Below are 22,713 nucleotides of genomic sequence, written 5' to 3'. Positions count from 1 at the left end.
TCGGTCTTACCGATATAAAAAGCAGCGCATTTTTGGAAAACAGCGGCATACACAACACTTCTAGTTTCACAGTTGTATTTACCTGTCACATTATACATTTGGTCTCTTAGTTTAACTTTAGGGTCTGTACACACGTACCTACACTGCTTACATGCTCCACATTTACTCATCCCGGGGTTACGGTGACCGCTGAGTTTAGGCTTACTCTCCAAAAGTGCCTTCAAGTTATAACCTCTCTTAAATATCATTTTTGGACTGTTAATGATTTTCCGGACCATCACTTTAAATTTACGGTCCTTAAGAAAATCAATTTCGATATTAGGGGTGGTCCTTGGCAGAATAAGTTAGAAGTGGATGAACTTTTTTGGCAAATTCGTACTGCTTCATATATTTTTCCTGGTTTGAACGATCATGTGTCTATTAGTTGTGTGTTAAAAAACCTTGCCTTAAAAAGGTGATTGGGGTTTTAGAAGAAATTTTAATGCATGTTTTAAATGAAGTCGTATTCATATATGTATATTTTTAGTAAACAAATATATATATATATATATATATATATATATATATATATATATTTTTATGTATATTTACACTTATATTCATATAATTATATATTTTGTTTTGAAATTATTTAAATTATAAATTATAAATTATTGATTGTTTAAAAGGTATTATAGATTATATGATTGATTTCAGTAATAGTGGTACATGGTGTACTTGTAGTTGCTTCCTGTTTAGTGTGTAGGTTTGTGTAATTGTATCTGTTTAGCATAATTAATTCATTGAATTTGAGTGTATAAAATGTACCCATTTAATCATACTTTTATCTTTGTGTCTGAGGAAGGAGGGACATAGAGCTCTCCGAAAGCATGTGCTAACATTATTAAACAATAATTTCATCAAATAACTTCGAGTGAACCACTTCTTTAAGCTCGTTTTTGGTTTATTGGTTGGTCTTTAAGTTTTGGAGTTTTTGTATCTCCTATACTGAGTCAACAGATATTGCCAACATGCTGGCTGACAGATTCAGTGCCAACTTTACTCCTCTCTCCCCCCCTAAAGGACCAATCACAATACCGGAGGAATGCCAGGCATCCAGCATTACTGCAGCACAGGTTAAAGCTGCATTGTCCAAGGCCAAGAATACAACTTCCATGGGACCCGACAATATCCCTGGATGTGTTCTACATGACCTACAAGGTGAACTGGCACCACATCTGTGTGCCCTGTTGAATCACAGCCTCACCTCAGGCTTTGTACTACTGAATGGCGCACTGCTACAGTCATCCCTCTTCATAAAGGGGGGAGCGACTACAGACCCTGGGAATTATCACCCCATTAGCCTGACAAGTCTGATATGTAAGCCTATGGAGTGCATCAACATTAACAAGGATATAGGGAATCTCCAAACTCTAGATCCCACGCAATTTGGTTTTGTGAAATGTAGATCATGCCTGCTCAACCTGGATGATTTCTTTGAGTCAGATACCAGAGCTGTGGATGAGGGCAAGGAAGTTCATATGATCTGGCCAAGGCCTTTGATACCATTCCCCACTCAGGAATTATTAATAAACTCACCAAACTAGGCATCAACCCTAATATCACTAGGTGGGTTGTAAATTGGCTCACAGATAGAACCCATGGTGTGAAAGTGGCAGACTCCAAGTCAGACTGCCAACCAGTCATGAGTGGAGTCCCACAGGGATCAGTCCTGGATCCTCTCCTATTTGGCATCTACTTCTCAGAAATCCAAGCCAACATGGAGGGACTCTAGCTGACAAAGTTCACAGACAACTGCAAGCTGGGAGCCATTATTAACTCCCCAAGTGATGTAGACATCCTACAGAAAGGCCTCATTAATGACTGGTATCGAAACCATGGCCTTAAGCTTAATGCCAAAAAATGCATCATCATCCCCCTTGGGAAAAACTCAGTTCCCACTAATTACCACATCAATGGGAGCCCACTGAACACTGACGGCTTTATAAGAGATCTGGGGACACAGGTTGACAGCAAACTCTACTTCGACCACCACATTTCACTGTGGTCAGAAAGTCCTTCTATGTGGCACATCTCATTACCAAGGGTTTTACATCCAGGAAGAAAGAGGTCATCATCTCTCTCTCTACTATTCCGTCATTAGGCCAATCATCCAGTATAATGCCCAATTTGGCATGTACCTCTCTAGCTACATGCAACAGCTGGAAAGGCCACAAAAGTACCTCACAAAGAGGATCCTAGACCTTAAACACATGTCCTACATGGACAGACTCAAAAAACTCCAGCTGTTCTCTGTCTCATATCTCCTACTTAGAGGTGATCTCTGCTTGACTTACAAAGCCATGTCTGACCCAGCTCTGTTAGAAATGCTACATCTAAAGAAATCCCAATCCCTCCGCACCACACGATCCAGAGACCTCAACCTCATTACTACAATCAACAGAACATGCTGGAGGGACAGGTTCATAACCCAGAGACTGCCCATGCTCTGGAATAGACTTCTCATACATATCAAGCAGAGCACCTCACTGGGCCTCTTTAAGAGAAGTCTTGATAAGTGGATGGGAAATAGAAAGTTCACCCCAAGGATCACTCCAGTGGTTCTACTTGATAGAGGCATTGGGAACTAACGTTGGGTGGAACAATGTCGAGGCACTTCTATGGGCTAGGCTTGTAAAGGCTCCAGGACCATTAGCCTAGTACACACATATGAACCTATGATGTTTGCATTAAAACACCAAGACTCCTTTACACTGCCATTCCTCACTCCCCAAATATCTAAGTGTAAAACTTGTTTTGTATTTAGCTCTCAAAATATGGAATGACATTCTTCCATGTATAATTTGTCTCCTTACAGTTTCAACTTATCATCAGGCTTTTAGAATGCATTACTCATCACTACTTATATGTGAGAGAAACTGTGAAGCTATCCAAATACATCCTTATGAGACCTTCTTCAGTATGAGTTGCTTTTTCTGTGCTTTACACTAGTTTCTGGACCTGTACAGTTCAATTTGGAAAACAGAGACTCCTGGCAAATGATAGTCTATTTTTCTCCTGTTGTCTTTTGTTTGCTACAATGTCATCTCTTTTCTTCTTATTTCTTTTACACTGTCTGCTGTCTCCTCCCTCCCTTTTTGCCAGTGCTAACTTTTATAGTTTTAGGAAGAAAAATGTATATTTAATGTTGTAACTTGTTATTTTCTGCATTTAGTTTTAACTTAATTTCACCCAAAGGGTTTAACTAGACATACTCCATGTATGCCATGGAAATTATTTGTTTTGTTTGTTTGTTTGGTTGTTTGTTTTGGTTTATTTATATTCCATGAAATGTGCTAGAATTTAATTTAAAAAAACTTGTATATTTACCATGTTTTTATTTTATTAAGTTATAGATATTGCTAAACATTGTTCTTCTGGATTATAGGGTGGCCAAATCTTTTGCCTAAACTTGTTACATATATTTTCTTTTTTTCACTTTTGGAAAGTTATGCTAACCAGATACATGTACTATCTGGAGTGGAGGGACTACATAGATATATACTAAAATAGTAAACAGTGAAACCAGCAGCAATAAAAAAGTTAACATTTCACATGATCAACTAAAATAGAAAATAGAAAAACAGTTACACACTCCACACCTTGCCATCTGCACCCCACAACCTGCTAGATAATAAGAAATTTCCTTATCCCCAAGATTCCAGTTATTGCATGTTTAGTCTGTTATAACTGCAATACTAGTAGGGTTGTATGTGTGGGAAAAACTTAAAGGAATTTCCAGAGATGTATATATTGACATATTATGGCAGTTAAAAGCACTGATGGTAACAATTCTACTTTTAAACATACAAAAGTTTGTACTAGGGGCAGAGATTTGGAGAATGTTTTACTGTATAAGGAATTAGTGTGGCAGATTAAATTAAATTCAATTATGTCATCAGGTGTGATAACACAATTACTAAAAGAAAGTTTCAGACGAACACTGACCTTTCAATGAGAAATACAAACTTTCCCTAGATATATTATTAATAACATTTCTCCAATAATATATTTAGTATTTTTTCTTTATATCAATCATTCAATTTTATTTCTCAAATTCAATGTTTCATCTAAATTAAAATCATTATGTTATAATATAATTTATAACATTTTTTACTTTTATAAAAAAAAACACATATAATGACATATAACAACGCATAATTTTATTCAAAAATTTTTAAATTATTATATACACTTTATATAAATTAAAACTAAATTGTGTTCTAATCTATTTAGACACAAAGAATGAAAAAATACAAAAAATAAAAACTAAAAAAAAACTTAACTTTTGTAAAAAATCAATTAAATGTTGTTGATACAAGCATTATCCTTCCCTACACAATAATTATAATAAATAAATGTATTATGTAAATTGTTGTTTGTTGTTATTACACTTTGTTACACTTGACCCTGCAGGTTACAGAGGTAACAATCATCAATAACAAACAGGACTACTACAAAATACAAAAATGTTACAATTTACAAAATTTGTAGAATTTTAACATTTGTATCTCTATATGGAATTCATCTTGTTAGGGAAACAATTTAGTTTTTTTTAATTTTTTATATATATATATATACAACAAATTGCAGTTTTTTAATTGTTTATTGTGTTAGTTTTCAAGATATGTGTTTTTTTTTTAAGGTAAAATGATAGATACAAGTATATTATATATTATATATTCATTTTAAACTGGATAGACATTTTTATATATAATTGAATGATTGATGTAAATGGCGGTTAGTATATAGGTGGAGGAGAAAATGTTATAATAATCTGAGGAAGTCTAGTTATCTAGGATGAATGATGAAATAACTTTTTTTTTATCTCGCTCTGGTTGAAAGAATAAAGGAAATTAACTGTCTGGATTCCAGCTGTCCTGTTATTTGGTGCTTCGTGCATACTTTTTTGAGTGATAACACAATTACTAATGGTCTGTTATTAAAAATATGGGCCATTAGATTTTGTTGCAATTATGTATACAGTACTTGTAATAGTATTTATAGTTGGAATTGTTTAGTTGTGATATAAAGTTGGACAAAAGCATTCTTTCTTCATTAAAACCTTTGTATGCCTGGGTTACACGTTTACTGCATATAGTGTGCCTTAAAGGCACTTAATCTAAAAAAATAAAATAAAATAAATAAAATGCAGTGCAGGGAACCATTAGACACCAGGGATACTATCAAGTAGCATGCCTTAAAGGCACTAAAAGGAAACTGATTCCTGTGCCCTTGCAACAATAAAGCTTGGCACTAATCCGCTGCACTAATAAGTTAGGTCAGCAGAAGCCTTTTAAACATGTATTGAGGATGCCAGGCATTATTCTATGGCTGCAGCAGTTCATCATGATGTACTAGGGGAGAGGAACAGGGAACAGTAGGCATCCCTCACAACGTTGTAGTACAAGACAGGACAACAGCAGGGATGGATTTCAATTATGCATCTTACAAATTAGAAAGTTGCTAGCCTAATAGCTTTTGTACTTCTCTGGATTTACTGAAACATAAGAAGTGTGAAGCTCTACTGTCTGCCATTAATGACAGACAGAAATCATCTGTAATTTACAAGGGCAGGAAAAAGGAGACATCATAGAAATTCTGGCAATACAGGGACAGGTATGGGGTACGTGATATGTGGGTGTGCATTTGTGGGAGCAAGGGTGTACATGTAAGTGTCTAAATGTTTTCATTGTATGTGAGAGAGTGAATGATGGGGTTCCCTGTGCAACCACTATGCAGCCATTGCCACTGTTAACTACATCAGGAAGTACTATGCACTTGTGGTAATAAGCAGCAATTCAGAGACATGCAAATTAGATAAAATGAGGTCTTTCCTGAATCTGCTTGTATAATATCATGGAAAAATGACCTTTTTATCACGGCCTTTAACCCAAGAGCTAGGATTTATATTACGAATCTGTGTTCTTGTGTGACAGAGGTGGGAATACAAAAAAGGCATTCCTACAATTGGTTGAGGTGAAATTCTTCGATCTTCATTTGCCCACAGGAAAAAAAACTTGAGAGTCAGAATGCTGATTGCTGTTTCCCATAAGAAATCATTGCCAGAGCAATTTCTAAGTGTGTGTCAGTAATGATTCATTTCTTTAGGATGATTTCTCCCTTGTTTGAGTGCATGTAACTGTGGAGTTGGTTTGTATAAACTCGGGGAGGGGGGGCTTGCCCCATCAGGGTTGCAGGTGCTTAAAGTTGATTTTTTTTTTGCACTTCTGTTTTGTAGGCATTATTTTTTGGTGTTTCAGAAGGTCAGGGTTGTGCCTTTCAATATTTCATAGTAGAACTTACAGAAAATCGTGAATGAGTAAATGAAGCCTGAAAATAGGAATGGACCTCTAAAATAAGTAGAGTTGAGAGGTATGAATAGAGAGATTTCTGAGAGACATAAATGAATACAGGGCTTTCTGAGAGACATAAAACAAACTTGTGTGTTTTATATATATATATATATATATATATATATATATATATATATATATATATATATAAGTGCTACAGAATCCTGAAAGCCCAAAATCCTGAGACCAAAATCTCGAAAGTTCAAAATACTGAAAACTCAAAATACTGAAAACACACAGGATACCAACACTTACTATATTCCAGCACAAGTACATACAGAAACATATTACCCTTCAACTATACACAGGGGGAAAGCCCCCCTGCACCCCCATGTGCAGGGCTGTGCCCCCCACACCCCCTGCTACTTAAATATATCAACTCCGAGACTGCACTTCACTACACTATATGCAATCTCGGAGTTGATATATTTAAGTAGCAGGGGGTGTGGGGCTGCAGGGTGGTGTGCCCCTCTGCTTATACTTACAGAAGAGTAATATGGTTTGTGTTGTATTTGTTTCTGTATGTACTTGTGCAGAAGTATATAGTAAGTGTTGGTATCCTGTGTCTTTTCAGTATTTTGAACATTCGAGATTTTGGTCTCAGGATTTTGTTCTTCAGGATTTTGGGATTTCAGGATTCTGTAGTGCTCCTATATATATATATATATATATATATATATATATATATATATATATATATATATACACACACATAACACACATCTGTTTTCTGTCTATATATATATATATATATATATATATATATATATATACACACACACACATACACATATATACATACTCCTGATGTCTCACATAATAAAGTTTTGACTTTTTCTAAGAAGGTTCACAGATTTCACAACAAATGAGAAAAAAAAATCAAATAACATAATTATTAATAAATTTAGAGAATGAAAAATAAGCAGTTTTGTGTTTACACAGCAAGAATGTGAATATGGGCTGCTAAGACTGCTGTTTAAACTTGGAGAATGAAGTTCCGCTGAGAAATGGCAAAAATAATAACAGGTATAAATTCACATTTGTACTTTAAAAATGGAAAATTTTATTTTAAATGTTCTTTATTTATTATCAGTGGCATTTGTTTAAAATATTTAAGAACTTTCTGGTAGTTACCAATATGTGGTGCACTGTTAATTGAGTATCAGTTGCTGGCAGTACTGCAATCTCATTTTCTTCCACACATTAGGGCAAATGTATCTCCTACTGCTGCTGATTGGGTCTGGAGATTCCGACATCCAAGCCGATGAAGAAGATCTAGACATGGATGCACTTATGGAAAGATATGGATGGAATGTAGATGACAGCCTGGAAGAAGAGGACCGTGAGAATGAGTTTGATAAAAAAGATCTGAAGGGAGATGACAATCTAGTTGAAGCTGTGGAAAATGAAGAGAGTATAGAAAAAGGAGACCTGAAGCATGAGGATAACCAGGAAAAAAGGGAGCTAGGACACATCACAGGCAAAGAGACTCTGGGATACGAAAACAGTGTAGAGGACTCAAAATCAGTCAACACTCGGTGGTTTGGTTTTGGGACAAAAAGAAGGTAAGCACACAATGCTTTGGTCTGCTCTAAATGATGTGTGCAGGAGACACTGAGATACATTTTCTCATCTGGGAATTTTAAGCAACAATGGTCCAGTGAGCTTAAGAATGTTAATGCCACTGAATACCCTGACGATGTATATTAATGTTCTAGAAGCTAAGTAACCCAAGCAAGCAAAATCCAAGACAGTTTTCTGGATAAAGTCGATAAAAACTCCACTGTCTGAAAGGTATCAGTAAAACCTGCAATTTGTTAAAATAAAAATCAACAACAGCAACAACTCATACGTTTTCACACAAAAAGTACATCTTTAGATGTATGAAACCAGAGAAAAGGAAATGAAACATAGTAGTAGTCAGTCACATGAATAAAATAATTTTAAGCTCTTTAAGTTATACTATCCACTTACCACATTTATTTAATGGTTCCTGATTTAAACACAGGTTTCATGCTGACCTGGCCATTAAGACTAGGAGAAGCATTTGCAGACCTTTAACTACACCTATTTTAGATGAGTGCTCCTATTTCCAGGTCTGGTTTACCCCTGAACAGGATATCCCTATTTTTTGGAGATACTTCTATATTTTCAGGCTTAATTTACCTCTTCTCACAATTTTCTGAATTCCCCTCTTCACATGCAATTTTTGAAGCTGTCTAGTACACAGAAAACCACACTACATGACTAACATACAAGTGGCAAAAAAAATTTTAAAAGAGGACACATATCTTACCTGTCCTTTTTTCTGAAGCAAAAATAAATTACCCTTGTGTGATAAGATTTTGCAAAATAGTTCATAATGACCCTTGTGTGATTGGATTTTGCAAAATAGTTAATTAAAGTCTACAGATTTTACACTGTCTCTTTGATAATGTGCTTAGATTGTTTAATCATTTTCTCACTCTCTGTTTTTAAATCGGAGTAGTATCCCACACTCCTAACGGAAGCAGGAAAAGTTCTGTACTATTTGGCATTCAAATTTTATGCTAATTAAACGTCCAGAGTTTTAGCAAGATATTCCTGCTTTTCAGGGGCCTTTGTACCTGTTTGCAATGCCGACAGTTTGAGAGGTATGAACACTTGGGTTTTTAATTATTTATCGACTTATATTCACATTTTGCAATTTCAGTAATCAAATCTTCTCCCCCTCTATTTTCAAAGACATTCTCCAACACTGTAAGCTTTAACTCATGCTGTCTTTGTCAAGAATATGCTTACAAAATGTTCTCTATTTGGCTGTGCTTTTATGTAGGAAAGTCTGACAGAAAATTTAAGAAATACATAGGAGAATGCATGTCAGATATTAGGAGAAGAATAATGACTAATGCACTTTATTTGCAAAGTGGTACATTAGAATCATTTACATTTATTTATAGACAGTAAGATATTTGTTATTACCAAATTAAGTACAAAGCAAGTGTCTGCTTAGTTTAAGAGAGGGTTATTGTTTAGTATAGTGGATGTACAGAATATTCCCTTTCTACTTTAATGTAAGTTTGGAAATTATTAGACTTCTTAAAGGTTAATACAAAAGTCAGATATGCATGAATACATGAGTGGTTTCCAATGAATGATGGAATAGTAGATTTTTTTACCTGATCCCCTCCTATCTTAACTGTTAGTTATTCAGCCGCATCTACTTTTAACCTTGGCATAATTAAGTCTTCCATCCATTTTTACTCTTTCTTGATTTCCACATTCCTCTGCTTTACACAAATTTTCATAACATTTCCAAAACATCTCTAAACCTCTACAGGATCTCTGGTCATTTTTCTTGTTACAGGCTTCCTAAGTTTGGCAACAACTTTTTCTACTTTCTGCTGCCTAATATGTTGTGCTAAACATTTTTGTGCTCTGGAATTATTATCGAAAAATAGTTTGCTTAACAGCAATTTTTCTAAGCACATGAATATTATCCAGATAATCTTTTTATTTTCTCTTTAGCACTCTGCATTTGTATCTTTTCTTATTCTGTGTGGTTCCCTTTATTCTGTGAACTTTATTGACAGCCCCTCTAAGTAATGCCTATTCCTTCTATTTCTACCTTGTTTTTAAACTCCACGTTCATTTTATCCCAGCTACTATTTATACCTTTTCTCTTTTGTAATAACTCGAGTAATTTCTACTACCTATTCTTTAAATTCTTCTGTTTTTAACAGGTAAGTGGAAAAGTTATGGTGTCTCATTTTTACTTTATTATGCTGCATTTTTATCTCCGTTTTTATTGGTGCATGATCTGAAACAGATATTAGATGAGTGTTGAAGCTTTCAGTTAAACACAAATGATCCTGTAAAACATAATTTCTATCTAGTCTAGCCCAGTTATTGTACCTAGGGGAATAACATGTAAATTATGTTTAATACTACTGAATTCATATATTTCATATGTAATATTTTCATAAATTTCTCCAGAAATCTATCCTTTTTTTGTTATATATTCCCCTTCTAGGTCCTCCTGATACATCCTTACTATTGCAAATCAAGTTCAAGTCTCTACCTGTAAGTTATATTTCCTGGTAAAAACTGATTATTTCTCCCAAGATTTTCTCAAGATCCATAATAGGAGTTTTTGATGCAATATAAATATATGCTGTTGTAATCCTCCTCCCTTATGAAAAGCTTCTTATTACCACAAATCTACCATTATTGTCTTCTTTCCTCTTCTATCACTACTAGAGTCACTCTAGCAATTAGTATAACCACTCCCATTTTCCTTTGTCATTGATATTCTTCTAAATATCCACACTTATTTCTTCCCAAATGTAACTCCTGTAGCATTGCTATTTGCATTCTGGATTTTTAATATAATTCAATACTGTTATATTTTTGTTTATAAGTTCATTTACATTCCAAGATAATATGGATAGAATAGCCATTGTTATAAAATGCTGCTGTTCCACCCTATTATACATGATATTTTTGAATGTGTATTTTCATCTTTTGTGTTACATGTATACCCTAATGTTAAGCAGGCTGATCTTTTTTTATAGTTGCTTCTCCTCATCTCAGTTTGAACCTATATTACTTTTTCTTTTAATGAAAATACTCAAACAAAAACTAAATATATTTTCAAAATACCCCATGCCCTATTAACTTAGGACAAACACACAAAACGTTGTACATATTCAAAAATGAAGTTTAACCCTGCAGATAGGGACAACTGGCCTACATTAACAGCTGCACCCATAGGCATTACATAACCTAAAATTAAGGTTACCCATGCTAAACAGCATGCTACAGCCTGAGTTCCTACATATACTGATTGCTGTATGTTCTTTTCTTTTCATTATTCCCCTTCCAGATGTGAAAAACAGTTTATATGTTTTCTGAACACATTAACTTTTAGTGCTAAGAAAAAGTGCAGTGACTTTCTTTAAAATTAAGTTGCATACTGTTGTGTTAAATGCATTAAAGTATTAACACTGCTACAGAGGCTATCTCTTATTCTCTTATCATAATTTCATACTTTATTTTTATTTTTCACTGAACTACTTCCCATTGTACCATTACATTTTACATTTTCATCAGCAAAGAATGCTCAGGACTCTCATGATTAATTGCTTGCACCTGCAGGCAGCTTATCTCCAGGGAAATATGCTCAACTCAGCAATGAATCTTTGTAAATTTCACTCAAAACGCACTGTACAGCTGCAGATATATTGACTCCCACTGAACATTTGTTGATGCATTAAAAACAAGCTAATATCTTTGCAGTTATAAGAAACTTAGCATTTTTCATGGCTTTCATCATTTTGTCTTTTTTAAAGCCTACCTGCTTTCAAAAATATTTGCTTATAGCTTAAGACATTCACTTTTGTAAAAATAAAATAAAATATCTTAATTTCATATCTAATATAATATAATATAATATAATACAATCATTGCACTTTTACACCCTACCCCACCAGAGGACTATCATAATATGTTATCACTAAACTTGCTTTTCTCCACACTTTATTCTCCTGTTATACTGTTATATTTCTTACAACTAAAATGTACCAGTTTACTTTAATATCTTTAATACAAACAGTCAATAAAAAGATTCCCCCACATTTAAAACACTGCTGACTACACACTACACAATACTGTTCTATTATATAAAATATGTAGATTATATCATGACATGTTTTATAGAAATACTAATAAGAATAAATATTGTTTAATTTGCAGTTACTTTTTCCCTATTTTAGTGTCCTTTTAAACATTAATAACATAAAGTGGGGCATTTGCTTTACAGTCCAGTCCACCCATAACTTTAACAAAGTCAAAAGTCCCATTTTCTTAAGCAATTTTTCTTGCAAAACCATATTTCACAAATGTGATTGATGCTTTATAATCTTCCCATTTATTCACTAATTTCAGTTTTGCTAGCCATCTTCATGTTCATTTCCACCTCCCAACACCAGACTCTGGTTCAAGTCCAAGGTACTCCTGATTCTTCTAGTTATCTACTATCCCTCAAGAATTTTCTATTGAAACACTGGAAAAGGTTTCACTAGAAAAGTTTCTATATGAGCTTTATTGTCAAAAGAACAAGAAGCACAGTCCCCTTCTGTTTGATGGCTTGGTTTTTGTTGGATAAACTTTTTTATTTCCTCCTTAGCCTCTACTCCATCCAAAAATATCTGATTTTCCAGGAAAAAATATTCTGAAGACAGCTGGATACAGATGCTTGAATTTCACACCTGCCTCTTGATATTCACTGATTGCTCTGATAAATTTGCTTCTCTTCTGCTTGGAGTACAGTGATTTTTCAACAAAAACACTGCTATCCCCAATTATTAATACTTTCCCTTTGGCTACAGTTTGCATGACTGCATCTTTACTAGTATAGGTCGTTGCTGCTTTATCATGGCCAGGTTTGGAGCAAGCACATGAAGTGCCCTTTCAATTAACAACTCCTGCTAGTCTACTTGCTTATTTGTGCTTTCATAAAATGAATACAGTCTTTTCACTCAATATCCCTTGCACAGCAGAAGAGCTCATGTTATCTCTGCATGCTCTGTCTTCTAACTCTACCTTCCCTTCTTGAGAAGCCTCATACACAGCCAGCCTTTTCTTCATTTTAACCTCTGATTTTTGTTTTATCAGTTCATCTGAACAGCTACCAAAAGCCTTTTCTATTATTTCCAGCCTTTTGTTATTTGAGTTAGTATATTCCTTCTATGTTTCATTTATTTTAATCATATCTGAGTACATTTAATTTATTTTTTCCTCTACATTAATGGAAGTCATCTCTTGAACCAAAGTTGAAGCATGAACTGCTTTTTGCTGAATAGCTGCAGAATCCTTCCCAGACAATGTTTTCTCCTCACCTTTTCTGGTTGATTTTCTTTCAGGTATTCCACCTTTTTTTTTTTTTTTTGCTGGCATCCAGGTAATGTACTTACGAACCATTAACTCAATTTTACCCCAAAAACAGTTTCAATGGCACTCCTTTTTCTCAATTTCTGCTTTCACACTGTGAGAGAATAAGCTAAGCTGTTGATCAGTGTGCAGCTAACGTGGAAGTCCAGAATGATAGAATAGTAGATGGGGAAAAAAAACTTAAAACTGACATAAATATGTCTGAGATGCAACACAACTATATGGAGGTCTCTTCTGAGTAGAGAAAGAGGGGCTAGATGATATGCTTGGGATTTAGTAACTTATGGAAGTTTGGACACAACGAGTAATGGAGTATTTGTAGTGGCACTCTGAAGAGGTAGTATATAAAGGTGAAAAGTAATGTCACAAATGAGTGATCATAAATTTGGGAAACAGAAGAACAGAATCAGAATGTTAAGCATCATGGTTTGGGGTAAGGAGGCATAAGGAACAGGAGACTGGGGGTAAGGGAAACATGATAAATTGGAAAGCTCAAAATATATGAAGTTACAAAAGCAGAGGTGATGAGAATCTTCATGTGGGTGGGAGGTTGGCACAATGGTTAAGGTGTTCACCTTACAAACACAAGGTCCAAGGTTTGATTTTCAGATGGGGTAAATGGCTAGGCTTAAAATGGCCCACAAAGGCAGTTAGCTTAGTACTAACCTATGAATCTATGAATCTAAAAACGTATGAATAAGCTGACAAGATATGCATTACTAAATGACTTTGAAGGGGTTCCAAGCTGGTAATTGCATGAAAGATTGTGACAGTAGGATGAGTGTTATAACAAAGATATAAGACCTTGTTGGGAACCATTATAAAGAATATAGTTACTGGAAACAAAATGAGAGAGGGCACAGCATGGCATCTAAAAGGTACAACAGATAAAAGCTGAAAGAAAAGAGAAGGGTCATATGCATACCTTTCAACTGTCTAGAATTTTACAGAATGGCCATATTTTTGCTTTATATTTTTAGTCTTGCCCTTGTAAAAATTGTGATTTTCTGGCAATTCAGTGAAGACTGCAATCAGTAAATCATTGCAAACATTTGAGTTGCAGACTCATATTCTTCAGAAAATGCATCCCAATGCAAAATTTGTTATGCTAGAAACTTTCTACGCTTATAATAAAATTTTTTTAAAATATGTTCCTAGTTTCGGGCCTTTGTTCTCCCATTATTTTTGTCTTTGTTCCTGAGTCTTGTGCTTAAAGGTTGAGAGGTATAGATGCATGTGATATCTAACAGTTAAAGGGAATGCAAACATGTCCTTTTGTTCCCATGGAATTACAAAAAGAAGACGAGCAGCCAACAGAAATAGAATACCAAAATCAGGCTAAAGACAGTGACAGGTCTCACTATGGAAAAGGTCAGCTATTCTATACAGGAATATGTACAACCAGTGAAGGGAAAACATCAGAGTTATCCATGAGTGTGCAAAGTGGTTTGATGGGAAAATAATAACTAATAAACAACAAGTTAACAAACATATACTTGGTAAAGTATTAAATTAAACAACTGGTTATCATATAGCAAGAATGAACCATTAATTTTATAATATTTATCTGCATACTGCCTCAGTTTGATTCTGTTAGAAGACAATTAATCGTTTACATACCTTTGAAGTATAAACAACTTATGTGATTTTATTTTTTACTGTAAACAATTTTTTTGTTTGTTTGTTTTTTCTGTATGTTTTTCCCATTGTGCTGATCATCAAGCCTCTACCAATTGGTTTTAAGTCAGTGTTCTCCCCTGTTCAAGTTATTACTAGTATGAGGTGAATGCTGAATGAAAAGGCTATCAAATAGGCAGTCACAAAACTTGTTTGTAACCTTTGCTGGCACTCTAGGAAAAAGGCATTGTATTACATGACCTCAAACCCTCCTGGAGGTAGGATTATGCCCTGTGTGATCACAGAGGCATCCCTATTTATGTGTATGCTTTTGTGCATCTGTGAATGAAGACCTTCAGCAAGTGGTGGTTTGGTGAGAAATGGCCACACCTAGGCCAGATCTGCATCTACTCCTCCCCTTATCCAAGGAATAGGATAGTCTACAGTCTGCTCCACTCCATCCTTCCTGGATGAGGACCCCTATCGTTTACCCATCATTTCCAACAGATGCATAAGCAGCTAACTGAACCTAGGTCACATGGGCCATAGTCTGGACTTTATCGATGTATGCCTCCAGAGCTTGCATAATGTTCTTCAAACTGATGTCTGCTACAATAAGTCTATTTACTATGTAGTTTTATTTTTATTCTTGCAGTCATTCATAATCATAATTTATATTTTTGTTTGCTGACTATAGCATGAATTTTCAGCTTAAAATGAAGAAAATGTTGTCAGTCATTAACCTCAGTCATTCATTTAATAGTTATTTCCTCAATTTCCTTCTGATCTACTTTCTCCTTTTATTTAGTAAAGTTTTAAGATTTGTTGATAGATAGCCAACAGGAGCTACAAATTCTGGGATGCAGCCGATTGGTGCAGTGTCAGTGTATCACTGCAACCCTGTGTCCCAGGTTTGAGTAGCAGGCTCAAAGTAGGAATTCAGGTGAAGATGTAAGATGAATGACAAAGTCGATCTCTCCTTCCTCTGGTGCAGCTGGGTGCCAAAGGAGCATCATGCTGTAGAGTCTGGGAGGTACACTGGAGTGCCACTAATCATTTCCTACAGGGAAAAGGCTAAGATATTCCCCCTGAAACAACAGTGGACATGGTAAAATTCTCAGCATGTGTAAGACCCAACACTGTGAATCTGCACATAGCAGCCTTTATTTTTTTTAACCTCCTAGTTCTTATGCTCTGTAAAAATTCTGTGGTTTTAGCAGATCAGGGCACATAGCAATTAGTTCATTAGTTTGTTATCTCACCTTGTGTCAGCTGGAAGAAACTATGCATACCATATAATACCCTTAGGATGACGATTAGAAATTAAAATTTCAACTTTTTTACAAACCCAAAATATAAAGAGTATATTAGTGTCTCCACTGTATAAGCCTTGTACTCGACATAACCAGACAAATACCTTAAAAAAATACTAATCAAAAGATATGTCAGTCAAGATTCTGAAGAACTTAGGCAATTAAATACTTGAAAGGTAATTCATTACTCATCAATAAATGAGACAAACCCTGAAATTTGGAAAGTGCCCATCTTTTGTGAAATTTGCCTACTGCAGGCAGGTCAATTTCCATGACAGTAAGCAAATGTAATTCAGATTCAGCTCTGGTCAAACTGAGAAAGACCTCGTTATCAGCGCATTAGGATGTCTCTGAATTACACTTTAGCTAACAGTAATGCTGTCAGACCTGATAGCGGTAGTGTTCTTTGTGGTGGTCCATGCATCATATTGGCAAAGGCAACCCTTACGTGTATACACACACACACACACACACACACACACACACACATATGCACATGTGTATAAATAGATCCACACCCCACACACCACCCAGATACTCACATTTACACACCACACACACACACACACACACACACACACACACACACACACACACACACACACACACACACACACACACACACACAACATGCATAAAACAAGCCCCCACCCCAGTCAATCACAGTCACAGTAACACTCCCCCTTCCACCCACACACATTTTTCAACACATATACACATCTAGACTCTCAACTCGCTAAACTCCTAAAGTGTTGCCACCTAGGCAGACATACACTCACGTGACCACACACACACAGACACATAAATTTATGCATCTTCATTCATGCCCCCACAGACATGTGCACATACATGCACACACTAACATATCTTCCACCCCCGTTGTCTTCGCTGAACTTACCTGCACTGCAACTGCTTCCATGGGAATGTGAATAGGTAACTGCTATCTTTTGATGGCATTCACTTTTCCCTCCAATAATGAAACATTATGCTGCCGAGCAATTAGTATTAGATGCTCTCACAGACTGCCACATTAACATTAGCATTAGCATGCAGCTCTACCAAGAAAACCCTCCTCTGTGCTGTGGCTCCCAGTAACAGGAAGAAAAGGCCCAAAATCAGGGGCAGTTTTTAAATATTGCTCAATTTCATTTAAAAAGTTAATAAAACAGCATGTTTTGGATCAACACGCATTTTCAGAACAAGAAACATTAACGTTTAATGTATGCCATTAGTAACTAACTGTAATTCTCTGTCATTTAACTGAAAATTAAACATTTTATAAAGGACAGTGCAAAAAATCAAGGATATTCTGAAAAACCAGGGACAGCCAAAAGGTATGGTCTATATTTTTTTTGTTTAATGAGCCAATGGGCTTATGTATAGTGCAGTGAATGGAATCATGCTTTGCTCAGCTTAATCTTTGGTTATGAACTGCCTGCATCTCTCGTTTTCTTGTGCTAGAACAGGCATTTTTTCCAAAAAGTACAGGTATGATGTGTCTGCTGGGGTACATTGTAGTGTATAGTAGGTGCACACAGATGCTATGCCGCATACTTATCACTGATTGCACTGCAAGCAGCATGGTGAAAACAAATAAATTTGATCGATTTACTATGAATAAACACACAGTTATTTGACCACAAAACATATAAAATCATGGAAGGTTGCTACTCAAAATGGTAAACCTCCCAAGGTTGCAAAACACAAAAATATATATTTTTTTATGTAGGGGGCACATGCAAGCCCCCACAAACATGAATTACATATATACCAAGTCATAGATCACATAATCTTGGAGAATATGGAGAAAGTGGTACAAATGCAACACTCATCTTTTTGCAAGTTTAACCTCCATTACAAGACACTGCTAATACTTCACTGACAACATTCTGAGCATCAGTCAACTGATTAGTGACAAACAGAAAGGCTCCCAAATTTGAAAATAGTGTGAAGTGCATGGTAACATCTGCATATACTTACCACGTGTATGCAGCATATACATACTGTCAAGTGTGTGTGTGTGTGTGTGTGTGTGTGTGTGTGTGTGTGTGTGTGTGTGTGTGTGTGTGTGTGTGTGTGTGTGTGTAGGTATGTATGTCTATGTGTTTGTGCAGGTATAGGCATGTGTATGTGAGTTTGTCAATACAGGTATGTATGTCTATGTGTTTTTACAGGTATAGGCGTGTGTGTGTGTGTGTGTGTGTGTGTGTGTGTGTGTGTGTGTGTGTGTGTGTGTGTGTGTGTGTGTGTGTGTGTGTGTGTGTGTGTGTCTGTCTGTCTGTGTGTGTGTTCCACAGTGTTTGTGCTTTCTAACATACAGAACAAGCACTACATCACTGTATGATCCTTGGTGCACAAAAATACACAGCATGATCCATACATTTTTGATCCTGCATAAAGCTCATTACTTACTTGTACATACTGAGTATCATCAGCATCCCATTATGGACTTATGCACAACATTACTGTGCTACAGCATTTCTAGGCCCTATTGACTTTTCCAGCAGGAAGAACAGCCTACACCTGCTTGACTTAGCAACTGTGCTACAACAATGCAGTATCAGGTTACAGAAATATTTTTCCACATAGTCTGTGGTCAGGCTTATACAAAGAATACTTTACTGGTAATGACTACATTGAAGACAGAGTCTTCTTCTTCTTTCGGCTTTTCCTGGTTAGGGGTCGCCACAGCGGATCACCTGTCCGCTCATGATTGGCAGTGGAGTTTTAAGGTGTTGAGTTGCCAGCCCGGCGCCCAACCTTTCACAGAAGGCACACACATGCACGCATGGCCAATTTAGAGTATTCAATCCACCTACAGCATGTCTTTGGGATGTGGGAGGAAACTGGAGCACCAGGAGGAAACCCACGCGACTACAGGGAGGACATGCAGACTTTGCACAGAAGGCACCCCAGCCGAAGATCGAACCGGAGAACCTCTTGCTGTGAGGTGGCAATGCTAACCACTGCACCACCGTGGCCATAGAGTCTAACAAGCCAAAATGCATACCATCAATAAAATTAAAATTTGACTAGTTATAAATAAACATTCCCAAAATGTGGAATAATAATGAAAGGCAGAAAAGCCTAATGATACAAGTTATGTGTATGTAATTTACCTGATGTAAAATGCTTCAAGTTCTCTCATCAATTTATCTTATGCTTTTTAAACTAAATACTCTGTGTGGCATTCCATTTAGGAATATTACTTAACTACCGTGGCAGGGCTAGCCACCCAGAGATGTAAACCTTGGATCTAGATGGCAGTCACTGTTGAAGTGACACCCCGAGCCCATGTGCAGAAATGGGAAAAGGGGTTGAGGATGGATGGATACAGAAGTGTAAAATAAAACAGATAAATATCATTTGAATAAAATCTAAGATTTTTTGGGGGGACACCAGTACCTCTGCACCCCTTCCACATATCTAATACTGTACTCTTCTCACTTTGAGGTTGCATAACTTTAGAGAAGAACACAATACTCAAATTCTGATATTCTGAATATTGCACTAATCTCTTTGAGTGAGAATAATAAAATAGCAGGCATGTGATATATGAGACATTGGAGGTGAAAATTAAAGTGTGGGAGTTCCTCTCTGACAGGTTCTGTTTGAAAAGAGGAACCAGGCAGGGGTGTACTCTTTCCCCTTTGTTATTTGTGTTATATTTAGAACCACTGGCAAAGAAAATAAGGAACTCAAACATTCAAGGATATAATTGGTATGGTAATCAAGGAAAATTGGCTATATATGCAGATGATATTATTTATTACCTGATAAAACCAGAAAAGAATATTTCAGTATTGTGGAGCATTCTGAGACAGTTTCAAGCCTTTTCAGGATACAAAAGTAATGAATATAAAACAAAGGCAATATCTGTAAACTATGTACCTACACACAAATTGGTTCAGCAATATCCATATTTATGGAGATATGTAAAATGAAGTACTTAGGAGTATGGGTTAAAAGGATTCTGTTATGATAGCTAAGGATATGTAGGAAGAGGATAAAAAAATAATACAACAACTAAGAAATTGGAAGCTCTCTTTTATGGATATGGATAGCAAGATACAAGCAGTGAAAATGTTTTGTCCCTTTAGTTTTATACAGAGGTCAAGCATATTTATATCAACCAGAGAAGTTGTAGACAGCAATTAATAAGCAGTTGAAAGATTTTATCTGGGAGGGGAAGAGGGCAAGAGTCAAGTGAAATAAGATGATCCTTCCAGTAGAGCAAGGTGGTTTGGGACTACCTGATTTGAAGGGGTATTTCAGTACTACACAGTTAAGGCTCCTATACACAGTACAAGCAGAAAGCTATAATTTGAAGTGGAAAGGGATGATAATGAAATGGGGGGAAGCTCAAGAAATAAGGACAGATTGGGATTTTGGCTGCAGAACTTTTAGCAGAATAACAATAACCATACATAATATTATATTCATAAAGTAGCAGAAAATATTCTAAGAACTAAACCAACATGGGAATGGAAAAAGGAGAGTCTGCCGATAGGGATGACTGCAATTAGGGGAACAATGAGTAGGAAAGAGGGGTTGGAATTTACTGGAGAAAGCTGGCAAAGGAACCAAGGTATTGCGAGCAAATAATCAGAGAGGGAAATATAATAGAATGGGAAGAGGCCAAGAAAACATTTGGATCACAAGCTAGAGATTGCCTAAACCATCAAGGACTGATATTAGAGTATAGAAAAAGAGAAAGAAATAGGGGGATCCTAAGTGAAAGATCAGCACTGGTACAGTTTTTAGTAGAATCTAGAACAGAAGCTGCTGTTAAAAGGGGATAATTAGTAGGGCATATAAAATATTACATAATAACTATAGGAATCAATTAGAGGAGGTTAGACAGGATTAGGATAAGCAATTCACAAAAAAACAATGACATGATATATGTATGACACCCAAATATGCAACAGAGTCTAGACAATTTAAGACCTTTGCTTGGAAGTGTTTACATGGGTATTTTTATATGCCAAGTAGACTCCAAGAATTTTTTCCACAGGTAGATTACACTTGTTGGAGGTGTGATGGGGAAGAAAGAGGCAATTGGAAACTTATTTTTGGGAGTGTAATGAGTTGGCAGACTTTTAAAATTCCCTGCAGACTACTCTGTCAGAAATACTGGGTAACCAAACTGGTATAACCAAGGAAATGATTTTCTGAGCTATGATACAGAATTGGAATTGCCTAGACATAGTAAAGCCTTGCTGATTTTAATTTTGGTAGCTGCCAAAAAAAAAAAAATTACTAGAAAATGTAAAAGTAGAAACCAAGCATACTAGAAGTAGTGAATATAGTAACAGAGAGAAAAAAATTGGAGGTGGGATCTTTAGAAAAGGGTAGGACCAAATTACATAAAAAATGGGGAATTGTGGAAACAATACATGCTTTGGAGAAGGAATGAGGTTTAAGGGAATGTAGGAATTAAATGAACTATGTAATATCAGATGGATAATGACTGTATAGAAGATTATATGTGATGTATAATGTTTGCAAATAAAAATATGTCAGAATGGTTTATTTTCATTTATACAAATGTATGATTGCCTATGTCATTAGTGATAATTCAATAAAGCAGTTTCTTGTTTAACAAAAAAACAGGCATATGGAGGCAGTTTCCATATCAAGAGTGAAAAGGCTATTTCCTCCCTCACACTAAAAGCATTAGATGGACACATATCTCTTAAGTGAAGTTTTGAATCTACAATGCCATTAATATTTAGTATTGTCAATATTATAGGAATCAGCATCTTTCTATCAATCTTCTTCAACAAGGATGAATAGCAGTTGTGTGTGTAGTGTGCCCTTATTGTATAACTTTGTGTACATGTTTATTCACGGGCTGTACAGAGCTACATATGTACAGACCTACACAGTACAGCTAACCCTCAATTGCCTTAGCAGTGCTATTCATTTGCTCCTGCTCATTTGTATAAGTTCTGCGCACCACAGACAGCCAGACTTGGTACCTTGTAACAGGTAAGCTGTAGCCCTAATGTGCTCCTGTGTGTGTGTGCGTGTGCGTGTGCGTGTGCATGTGCGTGTGTGTGTGTGTGTGTGTGTGTGTGTGTGTGTGTGTGTGTGTGTGTGTGTGTGTGTGTGTGTGTGTGTGTGTGTGTGTGTGTGGGTATGGGTAGGTATGTTTTTGCATGTTTATATTACTTTGTTTATATAACATGCCCTGACTGAGCAACATGTATTAATCTGGCCCTTCAAGGGTCAGTTTATTAAATCATAGTTCAGCAAAACTACTATTTTTTTAAAAATGATTCCAGCAAACTGTGAAGACTAGTTCCAACATCAAATAAAACCTATCCCAAGTTCATAACACCTTAGAGCAGTTTATATCTCCTTAGGGGGATAGATTCAAAGTCCACTTGATTTGTCAAACTTTTTTTCACAGAATACCAGTTCTGCTGAAATGGGACTCGGCAGCTTGTCAA

At 35.9% G+C, this 22,713-nt stretch overlaps 1 protein-coding gene across 1 annotated transcript in view; it reads left to right on the top strand.

Annotated features, from left to right (window-relative positions):
• Positions 1 to 22,713, top strand: part of LOC122808093 — an 87,572-nt gene that overhangs the window by 10,205 nt on the left and 54,654 nt on the right. The window contains exon 2 of the mRNA XM_044079066.1: positions 7,603 to 7,960. Within this exon, the coding sequence (XP_043935001.1) occupies positions 7,603 to 7,960 (358 nt within the window). The remainder of the gene's footprint in view (positions 1 to 7,602; positions 7,961 to 22,713) is intronic.

The sequence above is a fragment of the Protopterus annectens genome, chromosome 8.part0, assembly GCF_019279795.1.
Source record: "Protopterus annectens isolate FY-2018-M chromosome 8.part0, PAN1.0, whole genome shotgun sequence".
Lineage (NCBI taxonomy): Eukaryota > Metazoa > Chordata > Ceratodontiformes > Protopteridae > Protopterus > Protopterus annectens.
Note: the sequence above shows the minus strand (reverse complement) of the source record. Positions and strands in the feature narration are given on the sequence as shown.